At 42.8% G+C, this 20,106-nt stretch overlaps 1 protein-coding gene across 1 annotated transcript in view; it reads left to right on the forward strand.

The window, feature by feature from the left end:
* The window catches only part of RAPGEF5 (Rap guanine nucleotide exchange factor 5), a 166,050-nt gene extending 148,305 nt beyond the window's left edge, over positions 1-17,745 (forward strand). The window contains exons 22-26 of the mRNA XM_075419178.1: positions 1,153-1,203; positions 2,290-2,377; positions 6,004-6,068; positions 10,639-10,693; positions 13,958-17,745. Of these exons, the coding sequence (XP_075275293.1) occupies positions 1,153-1,203; positions 2,290-2,377; positions 6,004-6,068; positions 10,639-10,693; positions 13,958-14,076 (378 nt within the window). The 3' untranslated portion in view covers positions 14,077-17,745. The remainder of the gene's footprint in view (positions 1-1,152; positions 1,204-2,289; positions 2,378-6,003; positions 6,069-10,638; positions 10,694-13,957) is intronic.
* The last annotated feature ends 2,361 nt before the right edge of the window (positions 17,746-20,106 follow it).

Genomic DNA, 20,106 nt, shown 5'->3' on the forward strand with positions numbered 1-20,106 from the left:
TCTAGAAAGTAGAGCAATATTTATAAATTAATTATAATTACTTGCACATGTAAATGAAGCCACCTGAATTTAAGCAAGCATTTAGACACTAAATGATATTGGCTCTGCACTGGAATTCTTAAACAAGTAGTATGCTCCCAAGCAGATTCTTCTACTTCTTTCTACAGTATGCAGTGTTCTAATGAGCCTAACTTTCCCTGATTGAAGATATTAAAAATGTGCAATTGCAATTCCATGTTCAGTTATTTTAGGATTTTAGTCATACAGCACATCTACTTGATCTTAATTGTTCTAAATCTCCTTTCTCTTGGTAGTGTCATTATGGCTGTTAGGGTCTAAGGACAAAGGCAAGGCAGGATTTGTACTAAGAGGGGAGGGGATATCTTTTACTAGACTGGCTGGTATGGTTGAAAAAAATAGACAGGCTTTTAAGGTCCACACGCCATTCTTGAAGTCTGAAAAACCAGCAGCAAAATTCAAACTGAAGAACAATTGGTTTGAGTATAATGAGGTGAATCCATTAGAGCATCTTAGAGATGAAAGGAAGTGATTGCTCATGGAGCAGGACAGGTGTTATCATATGGGGCAAGAAGGTAGTTTGTGCCTTGGCTCCCTTGGGAGGTGTTCTGTGTACCTCTCAGTGGGATTAGGATGCGATACCAGAGATGGAGTAATTGCTTTTTAAGGAAAATTCTCTTCCTCTGGTTGGTCCTGGGATTGGTGTATCAAACAGCACTGAGTGTTATGCCGGTTAATTTCTAGAATCTGTATTTAGAGAAAGAGCGATTACAATGATTTAACCTGGATATGATCATGGTATCTGAATTCTTGGTCTGTGTTACAATTTCTGACTTGATACAGATACTAAGGTAAATGCAGCAGACATGGAAGCTAGGCAAGAAAATAAAACCAGTTGCTAACAGTCAGTTTCCATAAAAGAAGGACACAGGTTCCCGAGGTGAGGCTGCAGGGTCTGGTGCCTCGCTGGCACCATGAAGATGGTCTGTAACCAGGGCTCTTGGAGCAGAGGTTAACTGCATGTTGGCACTTTCAGCAGGTGCTTCACAGACAGCAGTCTCATGGAAAAAAATGCCTCAGCATTTTTGTGCCTAAATCAGCTTTCCTTTTTTTCCTCTGTTTTCCCCACTTCAGAAAATTCCTGGAAAGTTCAAGAAACTTTTCACTGAACTTGAAAGTTTGACGGTAAGTACGGTGTTGACAGCAGAACAGCATTGCTTGTTGTTACCTGCCTTCTTTCTTCCTAATTTATTCGAAGGCTGCCTGTTATTGTCTGGAGCTGGGACTTGTCGTGTCAGATCTGTGATTTGCCGAAGGCCATGCAGCTCTCCAGAGCCCAATGGTGGTCTCCAAACACGCAAAGGAAAAAGGCTGCATTCCTGACAGCTGGAAGGGCAGAGAGAGGCAATTGTAGTGTCGGTTCCCCAGCATCAATTCGGAAGCTGTTCTTTTGCTCTGGTGATTAATCAGCCTTTGTCCAAAGCAACGTGCTGCGGATCAGGAGAAAAGGAGGACAGCTGAAGTCTTAAAAAAAAATAAAATTCAAAATCCGAGGCTAAGGGTCTTTGTCACCATTATCAAAGCTGAATAAACAAGTGTTTCGTCTGGCTGTCATGGAAGTGGATGCGTGGTGAGATCACTGCCTGGTGTGGGGAACATGAGATCCAGCCTTTAACGGTTGTCATGCTTCTGTACTTAGGAGTCCTTTATAAATGAATGTGTTTTCAAGATGGTATGTGAGCTGGTGTACAAAAATGTTCATTTATCTGAGAAATCGAGATGACTTTTTGAATTGCTTGCACAACACCACTGAAACATACTGTTATTTTCTTTGAAAATCTCCAGTATGCTCTGTTGATCTAATAGCAGTTTTTGTTGGGATTTTTTTTGTTGTTGTTTGGTGTTGTTTTGTTGGCTTTTTAAAGAAAACATTCATCAGCAATACATTCTGGGATTTTGTGCTAGATAGTCATCTGAAGAGATTTTGCTAATAGAAATTAGTGGGGAAATTACAGAGCAGTCCAAGTGCAGCCGACTCCCATTTTAGCACTGCTTCATCTAGAGGAACATAATTGCTTTTGTTCCTTTCACTGTTTACATTTCCTGTTCAGTTTAGTAAGTCACCTCGCTTAGAAAACTTTTATCTACCTTGTTCCCTGAAGAAACCTTTTATATCTAACTCATGTTCAGATCATAAGCCTGTAATGGATTTAGAATTGCTCTTTTTATAGCCTATTGATTTTTCTCTGTATTACCCAAATGGTTTTGTAGGACCCTTCTCTGAATCACAAAGCTTACAGAGATGCATTCAAGAAAATGAAATCTCCGAAAATTCCCTTCATGCCCTTACTTCTGAAAGGTAAAGTTAAAGCTTGGCTGCTCTTCGTTGTGGTTAATGAAAATAAGCATGAGGTGATTTTCCCTTCAGGTGGCGTTACGATAAATCTGTGGCAGATGTCGTGGTAACTACAAGGTGGTGTTTGGTCTGGATAACAAACATCTGCCTTTTGAGACAGGGGGAAGATGGCAATCTTCACACCGGTTTTCAGACTTGTACTTTCCCGCCGGGTGTGGATAGAGCAGTGTGCCATTGCTTTGGCCTCATGCTTTTCAGTGGAGAAGCGAGACTTTGCGAGCCCTTGAGCGGGGCTGTCCGGCTGCACCGGCAGCACCCACATGAGTGGCCTTGGCCGTGCCTGGTCAGGGATGCTCGCCCTGCCTCACCAGGGTGGACCTGCTGGGGGCCACTCTGAAGGCAGGACCTGCCCTGTCTGTCTGAGAGGAGGGGAAGGAGCCCTACACAGAAGCTGGAGAGGGACTTTTGACGAGGGGATGTAGTGATAGGACAAGGGGTAAAGGCTTTAAACTGAAAGAGTGTAGGTTTACATTAGATAGAAGAAAGAAATTCTTTGCTGTGGGGGTGGTGAGGCACTGGAACAGGTTGCCCAGAGAAGCTGTGGATGCCCCCTCCCTGGAAGTGTTCAAGGCCAGGCTGGATGGGGCTTTGAGCAACCTGGTCTAGTGGAAGCTGTCCCTGTCCATGGCAGGAGGGTTGGAACACGATGATCTTTAAGGTCCCTTCCAACCCATTCTATGATTGTATGGTTTTCAAGTCTTACAGGTCTGAAAGAGAGAAATAAAATCTTACTATTAAAAAAAACTATTTAAAAAAAAATCTATTAAAATAAGATACAACTACTTGTTTAACGCAGTGAGCTGGACAGCTAATTAACTGCAGGTATTTCAAATATTCCATTGTCTTGGAGTCATTAATTATTAATTGCCTTGTCTTTGAACATGGCAAATTCATTTGATTATTCCTGTATTCCGAAAGTGTTCTCTTTAGGCTGTTCCAACCTGCTGCTGCTGCCAGTTGAAAATGTTTGAAGACAGTTCTCCAGATCAGTCGGTGACAGTTCAGGAGCCAGCAGGCACTTCCCTTCTTTGCACACATCAAAGGAGTTTGTGTTAATTCAGATGGATACAATTATCAGGGCTTCAAAACCAATATTTTTAAAGTGTTTTTGAGCATGTCTTGCCTGCAAACAAAGGCAGCAGACATTAAAAAAGTAACTTGTAGCAATGATGTTTGCGCACCACTACAATATGGTATAGAACAGCATGCAGTAAGCAGCATTCAAGTCTCTGAAATGTATTGGAGATAGCAAGGAGACATTGCAAAATAATGCCGTAATCTTCAGTACAGTGGTCCATAAGGAGTTGTTGCCAAGGTTGGTAATACCCAAAGTATTGCACAGTACGTAGGACTTAATTTCATGTCAAGCATGTTTGTATTAACATTGTTTCCACGACTAGCAAAACAAGTATTGATAGCATAGACATAATTGGTAACTCAACAAATTCCTGTAACATAAGAGGAATAAAAGTAGTTTCAAGAAAAAACTGAAAATCATTAATAACCTTTAATTATGAAAAATAACTTTAGAGTGTTTTTAAAGTTAATTAAATTTAAATGCGGACCTCTCTTACATCACACAGACACAGCTTTTGAACATCAGGCAGATTTTTCAAATGTGTGATAAAATACTGTGATGTACCCTTACAACCTAGCTCAGATGCAATTTTCTGCTCCACTGAATTTATCTAGACCCTTAGTTGTTGGCCACAAAGCAAATTTCTGTTCCTTCCACCCTCAGAGATATACACGTTGCTGTCATTGACTTAAAAAGCTGTGTGGAAATTTCTGCTTCCAGTAGAAGTTCTTCATTAGATGTGACCGACAGCTTTTCACTGCTTTGATATAGAGACAAGTAATGCCTGTGTCCTGAAGCCGTGTCCTTTCCCTGTCCCTCTCCCTGGGTCCCCCAAAGCAGCCCGTCAGAGGAGGTGTAGAGGGTCCCGCTTCCTCCTTTCCCCTTGATCTTTGGGATCCTGCCATGGGGCAGAGAGGTGCTGGACATTTCCCCAGCATATCCCATGCTTGGCCTGCGTGCTCAGGAGTGCTGGTGGTGTCCTGCTGCCCAGGCCAATGTCCTGCGTGGTGGAGGCAGACCCCCACCCAGCTGCTGTCATTCCTCACGCACAGCTCTGCCTACTGAGCCCCAGTGCTGGGTTTCCACCAGCACATGAAAACATTTCTGTTCTAAGCAATTACAAAATGCCCCTCGGGCACAGAGCGAGTCGTGAAACAAAAGGAAGTAGATCAGGTTGACTGTTTTGGGGGAGGATGTAAGGAGGGTGGGGTGTGACAAAGCAGCCCCCAGTGTCAGGTGCAGGTTCCCAGTCCTAAAATACCCAAAACTACAGGGACCAAGTGGGCATCAAAGGGAATCTTCGAGATGAACACCTGAGAAATGCTGAGATGCACAGTTAGACTGGTGGGCTGGCACCTCTGCTGAGAGGGAGACGTTGCCTGTTGACCGTGTGCAACTGTGTGGCAGACACAGCTGTGACTTTGAAGTAATGGTATCAGGGTGCCATCTCATTGCAATAGTGCTGTCTCCTCCTGGTACTCCTGCGTACCTGCACACTCAGGACATAGCTGGTGGGGGGCATGGTGGTGGTGCTCCTGTTAGTGTTCTCAGTGACCTGGAGGATGCACTGTTGGAGGCAGAGCTTCGGTCCCCACGGGGAGTCTCTCCATGTCCTTGGTACTTCATGTCCAAGATAGGTCTTGCTTTGTGTCCTAGTATGTATTGGAAAAGTGGAGAAAATGACCTGAAGTTACTGTTTTAATTGTCATTTTAACTTAGCAACTTTGGTTTCACCTGATACTCCCCTCTCTCCAGTTCATTACACTATGTTCAGTTACCTTCCTGGAGCAAAATATAGACCTTTTCCTTTTTCTCTCGCTGACCTGTTTGTTGCGTTTGCAAATTCTCTCCAACAACAGTGGGTTAAAAGTGTTTTTCCCTAGCCATAATGCCTATTTCAAGGCTTTGAACATCAATTTGGTGTCTTATGTTTTCTCTCCCTGGCTGGCCACTGCTGTAGCCTGCGTCTCTGCGGGAGACTTCAGAGTCGTTGTCCCCAACAGAGAGAAACGAAGGGGTGTCAGAGCCGAGTCCAGCAGCTGGTAGCTTTGCCCCCATGGAGCTCTGGGCTCTGGGTCCGGCCAGCCCCGCCTGGGCACAGCCATGGGCAGCATTGCCAGCTCGATGCCGCAGACTGGAGAGAGCAGGCATGCCATGCAGGGCCATCCCTCTGGGATCCCCGCTGGCTCCCAGCCATCCTCTGTATGCTATAGATTCACCCCAGAAGTAACACAGACTTGGTTTAGTAAGACATCTGTGCTCCCACTTGAAAATCCTCATTAGGATATGTACATAGTGTTGCTATCTGGTAATCTCTGCGTGTCATTATACCAGGCTTTTGTTCCCTTGTTCTAAAGCATTGTGTCAATCCTTAATGCAAAGTTTTCCACCTTTTTTTTAATCTTTTTGTTGCTGTTTAGTCATTTTACTTCTTTATATCAAACAACAAACGAAGCCATGAAAACTAATTCTTTTCCTTTATTATTTTCAGATGTAACATTCATCCATGAAGGAAATAAAACTTTTCTGGATAACCTTGTTAATTTTGAAAAGCTGGTAAGATAATTTTGTCTTTCCTGTTTTGAGAGATTCATATTCTTTTCTTCTCTCTCCCTTCCTTATCTTGTAAGACTAAAACATTTTCTTCTGGCTGAATCGGGAAGAAGTAAACAGGGATACAAAAAGAGTGAAGAGTTTATCTCCCCTGCCCCTTACCTCTGTTCCTCTCCTCACTCCTTCCTCTCCCAGTTCTGTGTAGAATGGCTAAGCCAGTGATGGCCAGCATCGGTGCCACACACTGCACTCAGCTTTCTTTCCTTTGCACTACCTCAGGGACCGTTTCTCCTCAATTAAGTTCTCCTGCTTCAGCTTTCTCTGAAGTATGTTTCCTTTTTTTTTTATCAGGGCATTAAAGAAAAGGCTTCTGTAGTTTATCACTTGCCACTGGTATGCTAATTCCAGGGATCTTAAATGAAAGTAAATTTTTTGATCCAGGTTAGATGGTGAAGAAAATAATGCCTGAAATATGAATTAAACTGACTGTAAATACCTCTGTACTAACTTTTAGGTAGAAGGGCACTTACTGACATTGTATCTTTGGCTATATCTGCTCTAGACATCGTATGACATCTACTCTGGCATGATATTACTGATAGAGGTTTGATTTCTCTAATTTGCATGTTTCATTACGTTGTTGATAACATTTTCATAGCAATGAAAGCCACAGTTTATATATCTGAACAGTGGTGGAGAAACTTCGATTTTTTTTTTTTTTTTTTTTGTTGGCCTGGAGTATTTGATGAAGAAACCAAAATGTTCTTACCAATTGCTCTAGATGTGCCGTGGGACAGTTAGTCCAGATGGCTGTGCCTGGCGGATTGTTCCCAACTATTTTCTCCATGTGTTTACACTTGTTTGAGAATGATCGTGCAAATGTAGTTATTCATGAACCAGATGTTGAACTTGTTTTCACATCCCATCATAATGCACGTTGTCTTTCAACTTGCAAGCAGATGTAGACTTTGACTTTTGAACCTGAGCGCCTCTTTTTGTGTTTCCTGTTTGATTTCTGTACCTTTTCGTGTTGCAGAGTTTACAAGAACACTGATTTGCATTTAATGAAAGGTTTTCTTGTCCCAAGTCCATTAACTGTTTGACCTTTAGGTGTTTGCATAAAACTCATTAGCATGTTCTTCTTCATTGCCTCTTGGAAGTACATCCAATTAACATGTAAATTAACTAGCCCTTGATGCACAATAATTGTTACTAAAACACCCCCACTGGCCCGTATATTTATTTAGTGAATATATAGGATATGATTCTTGTTCCAGTCTTAGCCAGACCTTGAAAGTTTGTTTGTTTGTTGTTTAATCATGTATACGTTTAATGTGTGCTGGGCTTGCTGGGTAAGATTTCCTACCCTTGCTGTCACTGTTGTGTCTCCAGAGGCAGCGGGAGCTTTGCTAATTGACTGCAGTGAGCCGGGATTTCACCTTTTCCATGAAAATGGATAATGGGCATTTTTAAATGGCAGGGGGAGAGCCTGAGGTGATGGTGGTGGGGTGAGGGTTGTTCAAACTGACACTTCCTCCAAATTATTAGTCAGATCACGCCCTCAGGAGCGTGCTGTCTCAAGGAGCCCTGCGTACATATGAATGAAGGCAATAGTGCAAGCTTAGGAAGTGAGGGCTTAGGAGAGATTTAAATATGAGTGTGGTGGAAACTCAGGCAGTATGCGTATTACATTGGTTCATTTGGATGCTAAATTGTTTAGTCAATGGGCATGAACTTACAAGATGCATCACACGTGATCCCGTGTGTATCAGTTCATGTTTCTTTTCTAATAATAAAGGCTTTGTCCCAAGGAAGAATGACTTCCTTGGTGTTCTATACTGTGCTGAGCACTTTCTGGCCTCTGCTGAGAAAAATTAGGATTGACATTGACTCCTGCTTGGTTTGGATCAAGTCACTGAACCTCACCTGCAAATTTGCTGTTGCAGAAAAAGAAGAAAAGAATTGTTCTACCATAGCAGATTACTGCTTTGGGGAAGAAACTTACTTGCTGTCATAAATGCATAGAATTTCTACTTATGAATTTCAAAGCAAAGATGGTTTCTCATGTCTCCATTTGATCAGTATTTTGAAATGTTATATTTCTGCATTAAACAGCTCACCTGAAGGAGGACTCATCAGTCTGAACCATTCTTTTTTCCAACTGTATCAGTTGGTTTAATAAAATATATTCTCTTTCCCTACAATCCCTGCTTCTTTTATATTCTTAGACCATCATGGCCTCAGCAATCCTACCGTGACTGAAATTGATTTGACATGACGTGATTGCAGGGAAGACAAAGTTAATTCAAAATATAAAGAAGGGAATTTGCGAAGAGAAGAAAATGAAATGATCTTTTGTCTCAGGATTGTTACCTAGTTTTAGCAAAAATTGAAGGGATTGCAGTGGTTTATTTAACTCCATGTTGGGAAAACTCTAGTCTAGGATAGTGTTAGATCAATATTTATTACCATACCCACTTCCTCAGCTAAATCTAAAGGAGTAAATGAAAATATGGTCTTAAACTGTTGCATCTGAAGGTATTTCCATGGTATTTACTGAGCTGCTTCACTGAAACGTGGCTTCTTCAGCAGTTGTTTTTTTTTTTTTCTCCAGTCAGCCATCACCCATATCTTAGCAATGACATGTCTTAGCCACACTCCAGCAAACTCTAATACAGGTCAATGACCATTACTGTTTTAGATAACACCTTCTCACCTAGTGCCTTCAGCTGTAAGGACTGTGTACACGCAGCTGAAGGTTCTCAACCCCCACCCCCCAAATATCTGTGCAACTCCCAAGCCTGAGTTTTTGCTGTCATCAGTTAAGGGAGTGCTAATGATCCTAGGTAGCCTGTAGGCAGAAAGGCCACAAGAAATGTATGTTACTCATCACACTAAAAGTGTGCAAGCACCTGTTTAAACAGTCAGGAAATAGCATTTGCTTTGCAGATGAATTGGTTGATTTTCTGTATTACAGTTGGATCTCAGAGAGTTGAAAACAGACAGAGAGAAATGCCTATTTAGGCTGATAGAGCAGAGAGATTTGGGATTCTGCTTTATGAGAGTATTACACAAAGAGGTTCTTTCCTCACCAGAGAGCATCACCTTCAGAAGCTGGTCTTGGGATGGACCCCCACACTGACTGACTACAAAGGAGAAACAGCAAAAAATGACAGTGTGCGTGACAGCGAGGTCTCTCTTACTCTTAAAAGCCAAATGCAAACGGTGTCAGCTGGAAAACATAAGAGCAACAGCACTGGTGGAAGTTGTAGCTCTCCCAGTACTCACACTATTGATCATGAATCTAAATCATCTCATTAGAACTTCATTATAATCAGTGCAAGGACATCAGCACAAGAGATTGCATGATTTCATGGCCAATGAAGCACAGCGGGTAACCAGAAAAATTATTTTGATTCACTAATGAAAGGAGTATGAAGTTTCCATTAAACATGCTCATGTGATAAGCTTTTCCATGGAGGAGCCTAAGCCACTCCTAGGGTCTTGAGAGATGAGCTGTTCTGCGTCGTTCTGGTCTTAAACATACTCTGCTCAAAACAGTTAATCCTTTCCACCTCTGATTATTTTTGAGAGAGATGTGGGAAGAGCATCAGCTGTTTGCACGAGCTATTATATATATATTCCTGCTAAACTGCAGTTTGCTTAAATTAGTTACTAGATTTGATGAAGAGTTGCCACAGAAGCAGTCAAATATGAAAAATATGTAATGCCTCAAGAACTTTATGGGCAACATCTAGTGAAAATGAGCACACTCCACTGATTTATAGTGAACAATTCCAGTTTTCATAAGTTGAAGACCCAAGCCTGAATAAGAAACTAAACTTAAATCTTTTATTTCCTCTGCTTAATCGTAGTGAACATCCAATATCCCTGTTATCACAGCTTTTCTTCAAACAGTACACCTACAGTATAGTCTTAGTTGGTACGTGTCTGTGGAGATGTCAGGGTGCTTGCTCTGCAGCATTTAGGCTGTGGGTTGGGTTTTTTTGCGTTGGTTATCATGCTGCAGAAAACTGCCTAGCTGATACTGGTGCCTGATTGTGCTAGGCATTATACAAGTATTTGTTAAAGTGTAGTCTGTGCCACAAAGGAGCTTACGATCTCATTAGACAACACGTGGAGAGAGGAGGAGAGGTTGCAGACCACTGAATGCCCTGGATAATGCACTAAAGCTGGTGGTTGAACCCAGAAGCACCCACCCAGTCCACAGGACTTCCCTACTCTAGGCTTTTAGTTTAATATAAGTCACAGGAACAAAAATAAACAATTGTTTGGCTGTTTTTGGCTATTTTTCATTACCACTTTCCATGGGCTCTTAGGGAGTTGTTCTCATTTAGTCTGTGCGATATCCATACGGACCTTCTAGACTAACCCTGTCTCATGATATCACTGAGACAAAGAGCGAAGTCTCACTCCTGCTGTCTTCATTTTCTACCTTACTACAGTTGCTTTTTGCTGTACAGTGTAGGGCAAGGAGACTTTTTTCAGGCTTTTCTAATGACAGAATCCATCTTGGATTTTTGCACTAATGTTTTATGTCTTGTCTTTGCAGCACATGATTGCTGATACTGTTCGGTCATTGAGACATTGCAGAAATAACCAGTTTGGTGAGTAGCCAAAATTTGCTGCATATTTTGCATTTGTACATTTGAATAACGGACAGTTATTTGACCAATTGGCAAGAGGTGGCAGCGTGGTTGGAAGGTCAACATAGCAGTTGGATGAACTTTTATTTTACAGAATGTTTGTAAAAACAGCTTCTAAATATTTTATAAATTCTTTTCCTGCAAAAATTATCACCTCTTCAAAATATTGTGTAATATCTGTGCCAGCTGTGCTGAATAATGGAAGCCTGTGATATCTGCTGCTGTTTCTCTTTCCCAGCTATAACCAACTTACCTCAGTCTCCCACTGGTCTGTGGATTTTGGTAACGGATTCACAGCTCTCTTGGCTTCCAGTAGCTACAAAATATGGTATTCATCACCATGGCTTTTTGCTTGGCTTTTTACCAAGAGCAATTGTTTGCTTAGTTTGGGTTTGTAAGGACGTTTCACAAAATGGTGGAAGTCTTGAAGATACTAAGACCCTGTGGGTTTCATGGAAGTAGTTGACTAGGTAGAAAAGAGGTGATTGTGTTAGTACCTCTGCTAGGGGCAGCCTGCCTCTGCCTGGTTTTGATGCTGGAGAATCTATGCTGATGGAAACGGTCATGAGTGCCTCAGCTGCATGGAAAGGCTTTTTATTTTGTGTTTCCACCTTATTAGCCACCAGAGATTCCAACCCTAAGGGACCATGCCAGAAGACCCCAGCTTGCTTTTTCTGCTGCTCACAGAGGAGAAACCTTGTTTTTCTCCTTCTCAGCATTTCTCATTCTCTGCAGAGAGGTTAAACACAGGAAGGGGACAAACACAACACTACTTTAGGAAGTGGTTAGAGTTTTTAAGCCAAACACGCTAAACATGTCATTTACTGAGGCCACTAAAACCTCTTTTTCAAAGAGAAGTTCAGAACTGTGCTGAAGCCTTGGGGAAAAAGAGTTTGAATCGTTTCTTTTTCCAGCTGAATTTTCAGCAGCTGTCAGCATGGACTCCGACAAAAAAAAAAAATTAAATTCTGTATAAATACATGTACCTTGGAGAATGATAGGTACTGTTAAGAGCTTTGCTGAACATTTGTTCTATAGAATTTCCATGTGTATCTACAGTCTTTTTTTTTTAAACAGAGACTGCTTATTGTTGCGGTTCTTGTGTTATTTTGAGAGATGGATATATATATAAGAGAGGGAGAGTGGGAGAGGGAAAAGGACATGCCTTTTGTTTTTGTTCTGTTAAACCAGATATTGAAGGAAATATTAATTAATTCAAACCATGCCTCTGTAAGTTAGAACGGCTCTTATTTGGCATTATAAAATGTAGCATTGGTTCCTTTTAATGATGTGATTTTTTTTTTTTGCAGCTTCTCTGTAAATCTTTCGTCTCGCTTCTGCCTTTTTTTTTTCCAAGTGCTTTTGTAAGCGTTGCAACATAAATCCCAGGTTAATACATGAGATTTATCATATAATCTGGTAGTTTGAAGTACGTGATTGTTATTTTATTTTACTACAGACTGGATTTATTGTGAAGCTGACATTTAAAAAGCAGATTATACAGACATCCCTGTAGGCACTTTTTTTTTTCTTAAATTCGTTTAGGCATGAAATGAATTCAGTGAATATTTATTGAGACTTTATGGACAGTTTCCTTTTCTAGTGGGCTTATCTTGCTCTCAGGAGTATGAATCTTTCTACTGCATCAATTCCCAGATTGGCCTAAGAGCAGCAGGCATCTCACTGTAGGAAAGAATTCAAACAAAACTAAGCAAGAAATATTATTATTGTTTATGAACTGTATCGTGTGTATTAAGCTTGCAGGCCAAAATCTTTCTGGATTAGAAACTGGTTAGGTTCCAAGCATGAGTGAAATGCCTTTTTAATGGAAATAATACTTTTATTATTTGTTTTCAGGATTTAGGATATAGCATTTCCAAAACCAGGCAAAGCAGCCTGAATAAATAACATAATTTAAGCTTTTATAATTTCGGGTGTTAATGAGAAATGCAAATGTTTTTCAGTATGTTCAGCACAACTGCTGGGATCCTATTCCCTCAGAACAGAAAGGTCATCTCTGGATCCCAACAGAAATTTATCATGTTGCCCTCTTTTCTCCCACATTTGTCAAGCTAGATAGCTGCTCAGAAGTAGCTCCTAAAAATAGCTGCCCGGGAGCCCTGTTAGCAGCCGCACGCAGAACTGGCTGCATGGACATTCCGCGTTACCTACAGCAAACAGCGCTTGGTAGAAACCCGTGGGATGGTCGGTTCCTGGAAAGCTTCTCGTGTAGCGTGGAGAAAAGGATGATAATGAAACAAAGGAGAGGGAGGGAGTGTGCTAGTTAAGCTGATTGAGTCGGGGAATTTTGAGGGTTTTCTTTTTTAATTTATGGTAATGTTATTAAAAATTCCTTGAGGACAGGGACTAGAACAGAGCTCTTCAACCTTCGCTCAGTTGTCAGCAATGTGTGGGAAACGTATCTCCTTGCTTTCTCTGCCTGTATTGATGGGTCTCGTGGCCATGGGCTTAGCTTTTTCTTTTCGACTTCTGCTAGTCACCAGCCCTGCTGGAGGGTTTAACGGGTGGCGAGTTCTCACAAGCCAACATCAGGTGTAAAGCTCGTAACAGAAAACATCTGCTGTTCAAGCCACCCTTCAGTTTGTCTGTTACACTGCGTAAATTCTCATGAAATGACAGCATGACTCTGGTCTCTGTTACTAGATCAGAAATCAAAAGCATAACAGATCAAAACGTGGGGGCCTGTCAGAGCAGCTTTGAAGAGCTTTCGTACCCGTCTGCTGTGCTGTCACCTTTCACCTGCTCCGAAGGAAACGATTTGGGGGCCTGCTGTCTTGTGTACTCGTGTTAAGGTTGTTTAAAAGTTACAGGCTGGGTCGCCCACCCCTGCTCCAGGTCCCGTTGTGCTGCCAGAGAGGCACAAAGGAAACCTTGAACCACCCTTGAAGGGGAGGGACTGCCTGTGCTGCTGGCAGGAGTAAATCTTCCACCGGGAAGAGGCAGCTTCTTGCCATCCGCTTGTCCCTCCCTTGTGCGCGCTGGCTGCCCAGCATTGCCTGCTGCTTGCTTTCTTCTCCCCTTTTCTGTATCTAGCAGTTGCTTCATGCACTGCACTTAAACAGCGAGTCCTTTGGATCGCTGGCTGCCTTTTTTGTGACTGTCTAGCACCTGACAGGTCGGCACACCAGGGGCTTCGTAACGCACAGGACAGAGAAGTAGACAAGGCATGGCTTTCTGATCCATCCCCTTTCTCCTGTCTTGCAGGCAATGAAGTTTCTTCGAAAGAGCATCATGAGCTGAAGCCATATGTCCATCACCTGCATGTCATCGACAACCAGCAAGCTCTGTTTGAGCTTTCTCACAGGATAGAGCCACGAGTGTGAGCGTGCATAGCTTCATATAACCTTGTAACTGCAGCACTTTGAATTAAGTGAATGTTTATGCCAAGCATGTTGCTCCCCTATAGAAGAAGTTTACTGAGTTTTATCAGTAGCTCACACAACATGCGCAGGAAAATCAGGCAAGAGCCAGCAAAGGAGCTGCTCACAGAGTTGCAGGGCAAGCTTGGTGCCATCCCTGCTGGTCACTGGGACGGGAGGGAGCGGAGCAGCGTCCTTTGAGCTCAGGAGCTTGGTGTCTGTGAAAATATTGTTTGGTCCAGTGTAGCTTTCAATGCAGATTCTGCCAGTATTAGAATGAAAGGAATCGTCGTGTCACAGCAGCAAAACATTTCAGCAAGCAACATGCCGCGAGGGGATGGATTCTCAGTTCACCACAGTATGTACCTCACTAATTCAAGGCTGCCAGAGTATTGTTGCCAAACATAGTGGGCAATCCGTGCAGCTCCCCTGAGTCCACTGGAGCATCTCATTTGAGATAAGTGCGGACAACCAGGAATGGGAACATAAAAAGACAGCGCACCAGATGAAACTCAAGAGTGTATCGTGATTTGGAGATCAGCAGTAAACAGTTCACGCTGTTATGGCCCCTTAAGAATCTGCTTTCTAAAACACACTGTAAGAGCCAATCCACTTTGGTTGCAGTTTATGGACACAATCGGTTTGTATGCTGAAAACGTATTATTTTCTTCCTTTGCGGTTATCTCATATACAGTACCTGCTCCTGCAATTAACGTGTTGTAAGTTGTTACAGCAGGAGCTTTGTTTCCTGCTTGGGTTACAGCCTCCTTGGTGTCTGTTCAGAGGCAAAGCCTAGATCCACCTACATTCCTAACTCACCTCCTGGAAATACTCTTTCAGCAGGTAAAATTTCACCTAACTTGCACGTACTTCTAGCTTTTAAAGAACAAAGGGGTACACCTTCCAGCGTACCAGTGTAATTACCTGCACACACCCCGGGCTCTCGGCATCAGGGTCCCTTTCCTGCTTCTGTCCCTCTCACACCCATCCCCTAGGCAATTGTCAGGTAGCTAAAAGTACTACTTCTGGGCATGTCCTGAGGCAGCATTTCTAAAATCTTGTCTACAGCTGGCCTACATCTAAGCACCACCGTCACCGTAGCTGTGGTTTTCAGTGCCTAGAAGTTGCCCTGAAATAATCTAGTGAACACCGCAGGCGAGGGGCAGTGCGCTGCGCAGTCTGGCGCCTGTTTGTACACTGACTCACAGGGACAGTCCCTTTGCAGAGCAGGGAGGGTGCGCTGCATTGCTTGCCCATCTCTACTCTATGTGTTCCGCGTGAGGAAGACTTCCAAGAAAATGCTCCTTTACTGAAATGTGGGAATACTGAAGTAGCATGCTTTTCATCGTTGTGTTAACTCTGGTTTAAAGGGATTTTAAAAAAGCAGCTTTAACACGTAGTCTGTGGGGGAATCTGTAGAATGCATTCAGTTTTCCTATCTGTGAAATATTGTATAGATCTATTGTAAAGGAAACAGATGTTTCAGAAATGTATTTGCTTGTACTTTGTTATTATCAAATACTATATGATTTTTTTTTTAAAGAAAAAAAATCTTCTTTTTACCCAGTAAAAAGAAAAAAAATAAACTCTTGCTGGCCATGGAGTAAAAATTTCCTATGTTCTTCTGTAGATGTGACTGCACATATTGTAAATAACTCTTTTGTGCAAACAGACCAAAACTGTTCAGATGAGGATGCTGGCTGCGGTGGGCTCCTTTTTGCAGTGTAAGAACACAAACCAGGTAGAATTTGCTGCTTGTGTTACGGCAGTTCTCCCTCCGGCTACATCACTCCCTGAATCCCCGCCGTGGCCGGGTTACCTGGGTGGTTTGCTGGGCTTTGGGCTCCCCCTTGTGAAACCTTTTTTACTGTGGCATTATTTTCCAGGGCCTGCATGCTTTATTTAGCTTGTGTGGTGTAATGCTCCGGTCCCCAAGTCGTTCTGTGGAGATCTGTGGGAGAGGGAGCATCAGAAGGTATTCAGGGTGAGAAAGTGGGGCTGTTTCTCAGTTCACTGCCTTTGGCTCTGTGATAGTTTTGGTAGTTACTGCTGATGAAGCAGCAGCGGGTGCCGGAGAAGAGTAAAAGAGAAGGAAATAAAGAAGGGGAAAAGAAAGAAAGGGAAAAAAATCCAAACCAACAACAACAACAAAAAAAACCAGAAGAGGATGACTCTGTGCTCAGGCTTTGATTTGAAAGCATGCTAGAGCCACCCTGAAGGCTCCTCACTCTGCCAGTTCAAAATGGTTGCAGTAAATGGATGGGTTAACTTGTACAAGTAGGCTTCAAGCCAGCTGAGGTGTTTGCTATCTGCACCGCTGTAACTTTGTACTAAAGGAGGTGTTGTCTACCCCTTGCAGCTGGCATAAAATTAGTTTGAAGGCACATAGCCAGCATTAACCTCATTATCTGTGTTGTGGCTAATTAGACTACAGTTTAGAACTTTACAAACTAGTTTTCATTAGTGGCCTGTACAACTTTGATATAACTTCCTAGTCTGAGGGGCCAACGTGGGTTTATCAGTTTCACACAGAAAACATTATAACTGTTACCGTAAAGGAAAGGCAAATAGCCCAAATCTCTAGCTAATATGTCCAATTAAAAAATGGCGCTTCAGAGTCTTCATTCAGCAGGTGAAGTATTGCAGAGGTTAGGCTGCAGACTGGCAAGCAGTTGAAGGTGTGGTGATTGGGAGGAGAACTAGAAAGAAATAAACCCTGTGAAAGGGAAGAGGGACGCTGTATAGCCTCTGCCAGGGTCCAACACTGGTGATCTTGTGTGATGATTTTTTTTTTTTTTTTTTTTTAGTCCTTCAATAGTGTAATTATGTTACATAGGATAAAATCCATGAATCTTGTAAATTCGGTTTATCACAGTCACACCTGGGGTTAAATGCTCTGCATGTTTTCTTTAGTAATTAGAGGAGTAATTAGACAGAACAAAGGAAAAAGCTGGGTCACCCTGTACCTCTTTGATGTGGGATTTTGTTGCATCAAATGCAGGTGTTTCTATGACACAGCTTTTTGATTCTAGCCCCGTCTCGGATAGAAATAAATTGCATTTGCATGACAGTGGCAAAAAAAAAAGAGGTGTTATCAGAAATAATAAGACGTGCTGCTGTAAAATTACAAAGGAAGATATAAATACTCAACATTTTAGCAGAGTCATTTTTATTTGCATAGCCTATTTATTATCATCTTATACACTGTTAAATACTGGGATGAAGTCAATGAGCTGAGGTAAGAACACCTGCCTGTTCTGTTCTCTCTGAGTGCCATAATCCTGTCAGCTTGCATTAAAAGTAATAAAATAGAAACCCCCAAATCAAGGTATTTACCTAACTTCTCAGGGACTACAGCTAGTAGTTATCCACTATTGAGACCTGGTATATATGAAATAATCTGATTTACCAGAATCAATGTTGCCAATGTTTTCCTTTTCGTATTTCATGCTTGTCTGCCTCTGTACATATTATTGTGTTGTGTATTTATGAGAGCTAGTAAGCAATAATTTATATGTCAAAATGGCCAAGTAATACAAGGTTAAAATTTGTAGAAGCAACTGTTACGTTTATCTTGCATTTTCCAGTGTTTTTTAATATTGCTTTTAAAAATACAAAAACTACCTTAATGAAGTGTGGGCTCTGTACCTTCATGCCTATCAAATGTACTTATTGTTCCTAACTGGAATATTTTACTTCCAGTCATTCAGTTCCACAAACCCTCACTGCATTTGCCAGGTGGATGCAGACCCACGTAGAGGGTCAGGAGCCTGACCCTGTTCAGAGCTGCTCATCCGTCTCTGGTCGGTGGGACTCACTGGTACTGATGTTTCAGAATCAGGGATGATGTTAATGGGGTCTCAGCTGTGACTTATCATCACAGCACAGTCTAAGAGGGTCTGGAGCCACCATGAGAAGTCCCTGTGGGAGAGGGGAGGAGTAAATCTATCTTCATATCCTCTGGAGTCTGCTTATCGGCACTTGATCCTCTTACTAAGAACAGTAAAAGCTTTTCCCTGTCATCAGGCATCCCTGCCGGTGCGGTTTCTTCTCCCTCCTCTCAGCTGGTCTGCAGCCGGGAAGGCAGAACCTGTGATGGGCTGCAAGTGCTCTGTAGTGCAGCTGAGGCTTGTCCTGTCCTTCCACCCTTTCCGCTTGCAAACCCTGGGAACCACTAAGCCAAACCTGGCTGTTTCACACAGAAATAACTCTTGGCATTTACGGCGTGGTGTCTGTTCAAAGTGCTTTACAAACAGGCAGTACTTAATCCTTTAAGTGTCTGCACCTTAAATTATCTTAAGTCTGACCTACAAAGTGTTTGTGGCAGTGTTAACATACAGTTAGGGAGAATTTTAACTGGAATAATTAAAACAGTACAAACCCAAATTGTTGACACAGCTCTATAATGATGTTTAAAGACACTTTACAGCCAGACGTCCTTTTCCAGATCCAGCTGTGCAAGCTGAGCAGTTTATGTTCCCAGCTGTTCATCGCTGTTCCTTCATTGGAGATCATTGCTCCCCACAGTGAAGCCCAGAAGGAGATCTGGGGAATAGCTCTTAACCTGTTGCCGTTAGTCAGCTGGATTTCTTCAGACAACATGTGGCTGCACGCAAGCAGCTAACTTTGCGCGGAAGGGCTCTCCTTCCATCCATCAGCCTTGCTGGGAGGTTGCCACAAGAAGCTAGAGTGATGATGCCTTTAAGATGATTTGCAGATGAGGAGGTGTAGAGCTGAGGATAGCTGCCTTCCAGCTCCAGCTGTGCTAAAAGAGCCACAAGAAGAGGCTGCTTCACTCCAGGTGTTGTCCATTCAGACCATCTTGCTGCACTATTCAGACAAGGGCTCCTCCATTCCTGTCAATTGAAAGGAGCTTTACTGGCAAGGACCTGCAATTTAAGCTGCTCAGTGGACTCTGAATTTTAGCTGAAGTGATTAGAGAGGCCCGTGATGAGCCATTCCTGAGGGAGCTGTGTGAAGGTGGGAGGCAGCAGGTGGGCACAGTTTGCTCTGGGGCCAGCACAGCCCTCTGCAGAGCAGCGCTGACCTGCCTGGGGACAACTGCTCTACCCTCTGTAGGGGTTACTCCCTCTTCTCGGTGGAAAGAAACCACTCAGCCTGAAAAGCAAACCTCCAGAATATTTGCTATGTTTCACATCTCAGTGGGCTTTCATGCCACACAGAGCATATGCCCTGGAGTCCAACTCTCTACTCCTATGGGGGTGGCAGCCAAACGACACATGCAACAAAACCCAAAGAAGGTAAGTCTTCCTCCAGCTCTAAGTCCTGTCTACCTCTACACCTACAATCACCACTATTTCATAGAATCATAGAGTGGTTTGGGTTGGAAGGGACCTTAAAGATCGCCTAGTTCCAGCCTCCCTGCCATGGGCAGGGACATCTTCCACTAGACCACGTTGCCCAAAGCCCCATCCAGCCTGGCCTTGAACACTGCAGGGAGGGGTCATCCACAATTTCTCTGAGCAACCTGTTCCAGTGCCTCCCCACCTTCATAGGAAAAAATTTCTTCCTTCTATCCAATCTAAACCTACGTTCTTTCAGCTTGAAGCCATTACCCCTTGTCCTGTCACTCCATGCCCCTGTCTGAAGTTCCTCAACACCTTTCTTGTAGGCCCCCTTCAGATACTGGAAGGCCACAATAAGGTCTCCCTGGAGCCTTTCACATTGGAGAGCTGTGTGACAGCACCCTACATATTTGGCTACAATAATACTGTGAAATACCTGTAGCTGTATCAGAGTTAAAAGAACTATGCAGTGCAGTTAATATGAAAACTGGAGAACAGAGAAGGCCTGAAAAGGTGGGTCAAATAAACAATTCTTGAAGCAAGGAGAGAAGTGTTCTTCTCCGCACTCCCTCTTGTCTGGAAGAGGATCAGTGGATTTCATAAGATCCTTGTAAAGGTCCAGAAAGCCTAGCAAAAGTGAGATTGAGCCTCAGAGCCTTTCAGAGGCCAAGGAGTGGCAATGATACAG

The sequence above is a fragment of the Opisthocomus hoazin genome, chromosome 4 (assembly GCF_030867145.1).
Source record: "Opisthocomus hoazin isolate bOpiHoa1 chromosome 4, bOpiHoa1.hap1, whole genome shotgun sequence".
Taxonomy (NCBI): domain Eukaryota; kingdom Metazoa; phylum Chordata; class Aves; order Opisthocomiformes; family Opisthocomidae; genus Opisthocomus; species Opisthocomus hoazin.